This window comes from Physcomitrium patens, chromosome 5 (assembly GCF_059467195.1).
Source record: "Physcomitrium patens ecotype Gransden chromosome 5, ASM5946719v1, whole genome shotgun sequence".
NCBI lineage: Eukaryota > Viridiplantae > Streptophyta > Bryopsida > Funariales > Funariaceae > Physcomitrium > Physcomitrium patens.
The window spans coordinates 15,212,933-15,223,728 of NC_143414.1; the positions used below are offsets into that span (position 1 = coordinate 15,212,933).

The 10,796-nt window shown below is 37.1% G+C and overlaps 2 protein-coding genes across 2 annotated transcripts; both read right to left on the bottom strand.

Moving 5' to 3' along the window:
* Positions 1-5,756: 5,756 nt before the first annotated feature.
* On the bottom strand, positions 5,757-9,872 carry LOC112282703 (phospholipase A1 PLIP2, chloroplastic). Its single transcript, XM_024520681.3, has 5 exons — positions 9,733-9,872; positions 7,910-9,170; positions 7,172-7,672; positions 6,576-7,058; positions 5,757-6,456 (listed from the first exon to the last, which is right to left on the bottom strand). Exons 2-5 carry the CDS (start codon positions 8,867-8,869, stop codon positions 5,758-5,760), a joined length of 2,643 nt encoding a protein of 880 aa, XP_024376449.1. The 5' UTR covers positions 8,870-9,170; positions 9,733-9,872; the 3' UTR covers position 5,757.
* LOC141045432 (uncharacterized) lies at positions 9,523-10,506 on the bottom strand. Its single transcript, XM_073534344.2, has 2 exons — positions 10,378-10,506; positions 9,523-10,242 (listed from the first exon to the last, which is right to left on the bottom strand). Exon 2 carries the CDS (start codon positions 10,120-10,122, stop codon positions 9,682-9,684), a length of 441 nt encoding a protein of 146 aa, XP_073390445.2. The 5' UTR covers positions 10,123-10,242; positions 10,378-10,506; the 3' UTR covers positions 9,523-9,681.
* Positions 10,507-10,796: the final 290 nt, after the last annotated feature.

Sequence of the window (10,796 nt, forward strand, 5' to 3'; positions counted from 1 at the left end):
GTGTCCGTCCATTCAATTTTGGGCTGGTAGAAATTTTGACTGTTCAAATGGACAGTGAATAACCATTCTTATTTTTAAAATCTGTCTCATACAACTAACTGTAAGATCTTGAAGAACAGTATGTGATTTCCTATATCTCAAGCTTTCAAAACTGGGTTCATTTATTTATTTGTTTAGTTTCAAATTAAGAAGACAAAGACTTTTTTTACAAAGAAATATTTATGCAACAGTAATAGCCCAAAGATTTATAGAACGGGCGTGTCTAGGCTTGTACCACAAATTTGTTGAAGTTATATACTGTATCACGAGCTTCTACAGTAACCAAAAATTCTCATTTCCTATTGAGAATATGTCAAACTTACAATGAACATGGAAGGCCTCAACAAATTCCAGCAATGTTTTAAATGCCAACCATTTTCATGAAATTTTCAATTTCCTTCTTGGAGCATATATGCATCCTCAGATGAATTTTAAGCAATCAGCTGATGACCTCTAATCTTTTACATGTTGGTCTTTGGAACAAGGGTCAAATAAAAATAATACTTGCAGTCAATGTAATCTATTCTCCTTTCTGTCTGAAAAACAATATTGAGAACTAAACCACAAGACACTCTGTCATTGATTTTGAAAAATTATACTCCTAACTTTGGATCTTCATTTAGTTCTATTTTTAATCATCAACTTTCAAAGAGTTTAGCATTTGAAACACAATTATTGACATAAAGAAAATAATAAAAGTTAAATAGTTTGATAGCACCCACTTATACAAATACATAGATGGTTAAGTAGGAGCATCTGGTGGTGTTGAAGTGCAATGTAAATAGTACAAAGCATTTAGAGGGAATATCTAAATATATGTGTGTGTTTATACATATATTGTAGCTCACTTATGCTAAAACTTTGTAAAAGGCAACTAGAATCATGATGGATGAAATATGTGTAGAAGTTGTAAGTTTATCCACAAGATTTTTGCTAGTTGTACAATATATAAAGTTCAACAATAGGAATGAATGTAGATAATGTATGTAATATTGCAATGAAAGAGTATATTTTATAGTTTTTCATTTACACTCTAACATTATATGAGTTATATTTTCCTTCATATATACTATTGATGAAATATGTCAGTGAAATATAGAGTCCAGTGTTTTGTAATAAAAGTTATCAAAATACCTAATTAAAAAAAATTATGTATATATATATATATATATATATATGCATAAAGTGGTATTGGTTTTAAAACACTCATGTTTTTGAGTTCAAATTATTATTCGTAAATTTTAACAGTAGACTACATAGCAGAAAGAATTGCATGTTATAAAAAATTGCAATAAATAGTAAGCTTTCATAATATGTCAATTATTTTTAAAGGATAATATTTTTTTGTTTATTTATATTATAAATAAATTATTCAAATTATTTTTATTTGAATATTTTTTAAAATTATTCAGTTTATTAATTTTGTTCTAAAAACATATACAGTTATAAATATTAATAATAATTACAAAACTCAATCGTGTAGCTTTTATGTATTAGTCAACTATTTCTTTGGTAATTTTTTCGTAAGTATCAAATATTATAAAGCATTTAAATGTGATATGTATTAAAAACTAAAAATTATTTTTGACGAAATTGTAGTCATCAGTAGTTTGTGTAGATTGATCATTTTATATATTTTGTATACTTAAGCTCTAAAGTCATCTATTTGATAAAAATTAAGTATAAAAAATAAACGTGATATGTGTAAATTTTAGTATTATTGTTGAATGTAATAATAATTTTTGAAATATTAAGTGATCATATTAATTAGAATGATAAATGCTCATATATTCTTTTTAATGTTATGGAATGTCTTGTTAATGATAAATTATTAATGATAGATCTTAAGGGATTATTAGACCTAGAAAACCACTTCAAAATTCTATGATTCAAAACTTTACAAAGATCCCTAGTTTTTAAGAAAAAATAGTTGTTCTTCAAATGCCTTGACCATTATAAATAGTGTAAAGCAAGAAGATTCCATCACATAGAACAAATGATTCTTCTATTATGATTTTAAATAAAAAAAAATAGAAGTCTTCATTGTGACAATTATAAATTTAGTAATTAAAAAATAATGAGAATCTTAAAAAATGTTTTTTAAATATATTAATAGATATAATTAATAATTTATCATGTGGCTTATCAAAGTTTTGTAAAAACCACCTTAAGGTGGATCTAGTATAAATTCTAGAACAAAACATTGTTCATGCAATATTAAAAAAAAAAACAATAAATTCTATTTTAAGTTTTTTCTTTCTTTTACCTCTTGTTTCAATTTTTAAAATATAAAAACGACTAAAGGAGGCTTTTCAAACTCAACCAATTACAAGCTTTAAAAAATCTCAGCCTCTTATCTTCTTTCTCAAGCCTATAAACCCCCTTGTAAATACATTAGTACTTTCTATATATATATATATATATATACATACATGTATATAATAAAATATATGTATTTCTAAAATAAATAAAAATTCAATTTCTACAAATCAATATATTTTATTACTTTTGATGTCTTAATTAATTTATATAATTAATTTATAAATAATTATGAATAAAAAATAAATATCTATTACTTATAATAAATTACCATAACAAGGAATCCTATAAACTAACTACTTTTGATTACTTTGTCTTGTTTTAAATAATTTAATAATTTCTTTTTATCCATTGTGATAGAATTTTTTTATATACTTTTACAAAAAAAATAATACTTTAAATTCATCATTTTGATTTATCATTTTTCCTTCTTTTATAGATCAAATATAGATTTTTTTATTAACATTATAAGTTGTACTTTGATTATTTTGTTGTATCTTTATTTTAATAAATAAATAAAATAATAAATATAAAATATAAATTTAAATACTTATTAAATTATATATTTTAGTAATAAATAAATAAATAAATAGATAACATCTTATATTACTTTTATAGAATGTATTGATTTTATATGTTATTATAAATGGGCTAATTTTTACACCAAAATTTATTAAAATAACGTAGATGAATAAAGTATAATTTTATAGATAAATTTTTATACCTTAAATTCTAAATATAAAATTATTATCTATAAAATTTAGTTTGAAACATATTATTTTGTCTTTCAAGCTTAGAAGCAATTATATATATATATATATATATATATGCATTACATAGAGACTATGGGGTGAATAAATAGTAAGAATTTATAATACAAATGAGATTTGTGATTTAAACTTTTTTGTACATAAGAGAATTATATTATTACTTTTGATAGATTTAATGTATATATACTATACCATTATGTGATAAAATATATTTTTTTAGATTCATTATTCCTAGGCTCATAATCCTTACGCTATTCTCATCAATTTTGGATCGTTCACATAAACAAACATACCAAAAATATTGTGAATCTATTTGATTTTAGGAAAATTATTATATATACTCTTCAAATATCTTGAAATATTAAGAACATCCATGTATTCTTGATAATAGCAAATTTATCTCTTATTTTTGTAATAATAGCAAATCTATATTTTGTTTTTGTAATAATAGTAAATCTACCTTCAAATATCATAAGGTATCACCACTCTTTCTTTTTTAGGTGTATCTAGGGCCCAAATAAAATGTTGCACAAATTTTGGCCTAATACTTTTTGGCAATTTTGGCCATTTGGTGATTTGCACAATTGCACACAATAAAGCTTATGAAGAACAAACATTCACAACATTTGAAAGTCAGAAGGTTGATTATATCTCAATTATGGAATACATTAATGCAAGGTTGAAGTTTCTAATGATTAGTGAAATACATGGTGGACATAATTTGGTTTATATTTGATGAGCATCAAGCAGCCAATGAGCAACATCAATCAAAATGTCAACACATTTTGCTTCAAAATGAGCACAAAGCTATTGCTGATGAGAACCTAGTTGAGCATGGCTTGCATGCCAAAATGAAAAATCAGCCTCTCATGCAACCAAAGTTAGGGATTTTGAGTTTTTAGATGAATGACACAATGTCAATGCCCTCTCCAAGATAGAACTTGTATGTGTTGGCCATAATAGCCACTATGTTTGCTACACAATGGATTACCCCTACACGTGTCTTCTTCTTGCCTTAGTAATCTTTCAACATTTTTTATAAGTTGAGTGAATTTTGTTGAGTAGGTTTTGACAAATCCAAAGCGAATTGGAAGTCAACCTCGATTGTTGTATAACCACCTTGACTAAGATTCAATTGCATGGTATGAACCAAATCACCAAAAAGCATTACTCTATCCTTACTCTAGGTTAGAGTTGGATCTTAGTCATAAATATCAAGACATAGAATTTGTTCCTTTAGAGTTTCCTAAGAAGATCTACCACTTTGTGATACCATGCTCTGAATAACAACATCAACCTTGTTTTTCTAGCATCTAGAGCATCTAACTTGCTAGTAAGTTTGTTGTAAAAGGCATATGATTGCATCTTTCTTTAATCCATGTCCAAGGATACAAAATATTGTTTATGGCCAAGGAAGACACCATAACCAATGATGATAATGTTGTCAAGCACAAAATTAGTGATTATTATGTAGCAAGTGTAGTCCAAGTACACTATCAAATCTTCTCCCAATAATTTGGCTTGCAACTTCAAGCAAATGTCATCAATGCCCACAAGGATATTCCCTTCAAATATACAGCCATGCTCTAGCGAGACCTTCATCTTGTGCCCATTGTCAAAAAAATCCACTACATTAGAATTGTTTAGGATATGTTTAAGCCCTAGAGAACTAGAAAGAATTTCTTAGAGCTTCATGCAATTAATGTCTCATGTAATGGATAATCCTTGTTTGATTAAGGGTATAAAGGTATTAAACTTGCAACACCACTTACTATAAATTTCATCTATAACAAATATTTATCCTCCCCAACTCCCAATGTAGAGGTAATTTATTTGTGGTTGCATTAATAATAGTTGAATCAACAAGAATATTTATATCTATGATGGAATAATTCAACAAATATAAACTTATAATGAAATCCAACAACCAAGGCATTTGCCAAATTTCACCAACTAGTAGAATCACACAAAAGATTGAATCAACAACCACCAACTTGAATCGCTATGATTTTTTCATTCAATACAAAACAAAGAAATGAACATCTATATATATATATATATAAGCGGGGACCTAGCATTTCTAGCAGTGGCTGATGGGCAAATCCAAAGAGGAGGGCACAAAGGCAGTCATTTGGGAGATTAGAGAAAGCTCTGTGAGACTGAGGGCATGACAACTACACAACACAAGCTGGTACCAATCCTGAATGATCACGTAATGATGGAGAATGTGATACAGTCCGCATTCCCCATGCCGTGGAAAACACACTGATCCAGATACTTGTCCCATTTCAGCTTCTGGGTCAGTGGATTCGAGGATTTGTCGGCAGTGGAGAGGGAAACTGCCTCGCATTTAGGACTTCGAGCGCATGATAGAGTGTGACTGACAGCTAAACGGGGATGGAACAGGCAGACAGTTCCTGCAAATGGGAATGCGTGACAGGAATAAAGTTCCTAATTTGATTGTTTAGATATTTCATTTGCGAAGAGCATGTGCTGTGTTCAGAAGTGGGATAATGCACATGGATATGAAACTTCTACACAATTCAAACCCACTACATGGCAAACAAGTCGGAGAATTTGAGACAAACTTTGCTGCAAAGGTAAGACATCTCTCAAAGGACACTGGAAGTCACGCAACGAAAATGGCAAGGCCATGCATTAACAGAACACGAGCCGATACAAGCAGCAGCATGCCAATGTGGACATGCTTGGAAGCAATCAACCTGCTGTATCTACTCAACCGGTCCAATGCGGATCCTGATGATGTCTTCCTAGCCGAGGGAACGCTCCGAACACTTTTTACCAAACTTCCACATCCCCGCAGCTCCTGATGGTTAGCTCCCAACCCCGAGGTTGCAGCCCCAATTGAGCCACTATTTGCACTATGCTCTGAATCTGCAATCTTTGAGGTGAGCACGCCTTTGATCAACTCCACACCAATCTCTGATGCAAGAGACGGCCACCATATCTGCACACGCTTCTCAGTCTTGTAGCTTTTCCTCAATTTCCTAAGCTCCTGTCGCAGCAGGTAGTTCACAGCTTTGTCGTAGTTGCGGGGGTCGTGGTCGCGGGAAATACTGCCCCCGGATCCATAAGATGATCGATCCCTCAGAATCTGCAAAGGATGGGGATTGTTAAGGAATGCCCTCTGCGCAGATCGAAGTTCCATGGATTCCTGTGGCGAATTCCCAGATTCATCTGCTTTGGAGGAGCTTGGGTGCAAGATGTCGTAGATCCCGCTGCCGGGTGGCAGAAACGGGTGTCCCGGCGCTTGAGTTGGAGGTGGCTGAACTACGCGCATAGCTCCCATTGGAGTATACAACAATCTCTGCAGAGATGGAAAATTTGGGCACGTCAAAATTCAGCACTGAATATGCTCACCTAATGAGTGTTATACAACTTCTGCAAAGAAAGTTAGGATGGGAGAAAGTTGTGAAGGATGAGCACCTGTTTTTTTAAGCAAGAATAATTACGGAAAGTTCCATTAACGCGCTTCAGAACCTCCGCGACATGTTCGGGATATTCGCAACTGAAGCTTCGGGGGACGATATCTCTGTGCATTACCACCATCTGTACATGGTCCTTAGGCAAGCCCAGCTGCTGCAACAAATGGTCCCCTCCACATAACACAAACGGTGATCCAAATGTATAAACAGGTAACAAGGAATCCAATGGTGCAGTGTCGCGAACTCGGAGCATAAGAGAGAGAAGAACCGCTAAGCTACCCCCTAATGAATGGCCAGTAAAACGGAACTTTGCTTCGCTCCCATACTTCTGCAAGTGCTCAAGTACACAAGGTAACACCTCCTTGTACAATGCTTGTGCTGCTTCGTAGATTCCACGATGTACCATCACCCCAAGCTTTGGGTCCTCAAACCGTGTCGGCTCAAACAGTAGATTGGCTTGCCATGATGCCACTGAATCAGACCCCTGTATCCAACGTTTTCTTTCAGCAAAAAAATTCACTTCGAGTAGGATCGGCGCAAGGAAATCTTATAGATTGGGTGCCATCTGCGAGACAAAATTGTAGTGATTCTACATACCTTAATGGAAAGGTTGAGTGTTTTGGAAAGTTCTTCTTCGCAGATGAACCAGTCACAAGGGCAGCTATGCAAGGGTTGTGCTTCAGCCGATATACTTGAAACGATGTCCTCATGACTTTCCGGCGCTACAGGAGAGTCTGATGTATTGGCAGACACTTTTGTGTCAACAGGTGATACTAACTTCGATTGACACTCTACACAGAGCTCGTCCATCAGCGGTAGACTACTCGGCAGCGGTTCTGATTCATGCACAGTTGTATTTCTAAAAAGAGAAAATACTCTCGAATGCTTAGGGACGTTGACTGGTCTAGCGCTTATAGCTTCAGGAGATGGCGACGATTGCTCCAGCTCTTCAAGTCTTGCAATTTCCTTCGCAGCTGCTTCTTCTTGTGCTGCCTTTTCTCTTGCTGCCTTCTCCAGGGCTGCCTTCTCTTCAGCGGCTTTTAAATGTACCGACGAAGTGATGAAACGCAAACCGTGGAGCCTTAATAGATCACTCGGCTGTTCAGAAGGAATAAAAGGATCAAAGAAACCCAATTTAATATTCCACCTCTCAACGAAATCCCAGAAGTGTGTCTTTGACCAGACCCAAGCACAATTTGAAAAAGCATACAGACGACAACATAAATGGTATCTACTTGAAACAGTCGTTCGTGCTTGATCAATCTGTGAAAACAATTTTACCTTACAACAATATGGGATACTTAACGAATGAAAGAATTGCAAGAAGCCTTATACCTTGATAGATGGAATCGCGTAGGCTAAGTTAGCAAGAAAGGACAGATGCGCAAGAGCCTTGAGCTCTCCCACAGAGACAGGCTGCAAAAATTTTGAAAACGACTCTTGATTATGCACGATTTTGATGTGATCGATCTCCTGGACTTCATCTACACCAGAAGGTATCCTCTCACTATCCGTATCAACCGAACACTCATCGCAGGCACAACCTAATGCAGCTTCGACGCCACCTTCAAGCACTGGATCACAAGAATCCACGCTCTCAGGGCTCTCTGAACTCTCTGCTTCCGAAACATCGGTACAGGGTTGATCGACCCCGTTCTGACTCTGCTTCCGCGGTGCTTTCGTGGTCGTCTTGGACTGCCTATTGTTCCACAACTTGACCCTCATAAAGTTGTGTAACCAGCTCCTCGCAATCTGGGCTTCAGCTTTTGAGAGCTCGTCACTCCCAATCGACCCCGAAGTCTCGTCCACAACGGCTTCATCGGGACTTAAGCTCTTAATGCCGCCCACCTCCAGCGCAGTGAGTTCCGTGGCGGGCGATTGCAAAGTCGACAAAACCTCGTGCACGGTGCGCTTCTCCTCGGCGTCCAATTCCGATGTCGTGCCATCATGGGCTGCAGACAATGCTATAGACGCAACATCCCCGCAAGCAGCTGCGGCAGCAGCGGCCATGGTAGTTCCATCACTGGCAACACCCTTCTTGCCTCCCTTAAACCACGGAAACCTGAGTGGAAACGCTGGATGCGGTGCTACAGAAGCAGAGGGGGCAATCTGGGGATCCATAGAAGAGTTGCTTGCGGCCGCCGCCACTGACGGCTTAGTGGGGTTCTCCGTAGATCTGTCTTTCGTGAGAAACTTGGACTGACGGACTTTCTGGGGCTCCGGCGCTTCGGCAGATTTCTGCGATCTTCGAGGGCAAGGAAATGGTACAGCTGCCCTCACCAATAGCACTTCCATATCTCTCAAACGACACCCTCAATCCCACACTACAATCGCTAGAGAACCTAACAGCAACAGACAGATTGCACAGAAATATGACCGTGCAAGCGTCAGGCAATGTGATCCTTAATCACGAATTCTCAACCTCGAGGATCACAAATAAAAAAATAAAAAAAATAAAAAAAAAACATCTAAAGACCGCGATTTCAAAATAGGTCAAAGTTAGGATGCGGCTGCAGACGATCGCCCTCTCTTCTCCAGCGCCCCCCTCCTTAATACAGAGCACTAATTCAACGCAGCGCCCTGATCTGTGACAAACCTGACATGATCGAAACGGAGCGCAAGAGTAACAGTGCGTTAGAACTAGCTGATTGTTCTGCACATCACGCACCCGCGCACACGCTTACACACGCTCTTTGGTCACCTGCATGCACTTGTAACCGACGATCCTCATCAACCTAAACCACCTCATCAACCAACAGCACCAGCTATGCACGATTATCACCTTCGTCAGCCCCACGACACTTTCCTCACGCACGCTTCATCAATCACCGCTTCGGTCGCCCCCACCCCCTTAATTACAACTACTGCAGTAACTTCGTCTCCGATCCACCTCACCATGGTCACTCATGCTCTTCCACGACTCGCTGTACCGCGATGAATCGACTTCGATCAACCTCCGAGGAGTAATGGCAAACGTGTCAGGAATAGCCAACAAACTCTGGACACCTAGACTGCACAACTGCAGGCGGATCGCTGCACGGTGCCACGGCCCCTCACCAAAGTATCGATCGAAAAGTCACCAGGCCTCAGGATCGAGTGAAACTTTCTCATCGATAGGTCGAAGAATCTTCATTTCCGTGCGAAGTCAGAGCTTTTACCTGATTATTGGGATGTCGTTCGCCACCACGACTATTAACGCCGCGCTTGAGCACACTCCCAATGCAACCTTTGAGTTCACAGGCTCTCGCGACGGTGGGGTTTGCAGGTGCACAAAAACAAAAGCAACCAAAAAGAACAAAACCCTCCTTCTCTTCCTCCTCCTCCCGCAACAAATCGATGGCAGCAGCCAGGAAGAACGAGACGAAGCCTAATCGAATGGCTGTGGGTCTAAGAATTGGAAAGAGTTTACCAGGTAGTAACTCAGGAACAGGGACACGACGATCGGGTTGATCAGTGGGCGAGGTACTTTCCGTCTCCGGCGTAACTGGTACTGCATTTGGTGCCTTGTAGCTGTCGATTTGAAGGGACCGCCGCCTGAAGAATGACATAGTCAAGGACAGTGCGGTAACTCATTTCGTAGATCATCTCTTTTACACGATTCTGTCATCGACCAACGTGGTTTGCACACAATTTCGACCAGCTTGCACTTCGTACCATTCGCCGCACACCTACAGCACACAAGAAAAACCAACTTGCAACCTAAAAGATATCAAAGAAAAGCAAAAAAAATAAGGGAGGAAAAGGAGAGGATCCCATGAGTTGTGTGCATTCAAAGGATGAAAGACAAAAAGGTAAATTCTTACCAGTTCCAAGGACACCCAGGCTTTTCTCACGTCCCATGCCGGAGTAAAAGTGTGTGTGTCCCTCGTTGATTTCGAGAACATCGGAGTGTGGGAAGGAAATTATGACGCGCACACAGATTCAACATTCAGAGGAAAGCACGGAAGTAGAATAATTCTCTTGAATAGCCATTTACATCTTTCATGAGAAAAAAACAACGAGTATGTCAGACCATTTCTTCTGAAAATCACTACAGTCAATTAGTTTATGTTTTTTTAGGTGGTTTGTATATTTAGATATTTTATTTTGTCTTCATAGTAGAATAACTGGTGAGCCTATTGTACGATACAATTGTAGTATGCTCTCAACAATTCTGCATGTATTTCTCTTAAATATATATATCAAGTCAGAGAAAGTTAAGAGCATAAGAACAAACAGGTCA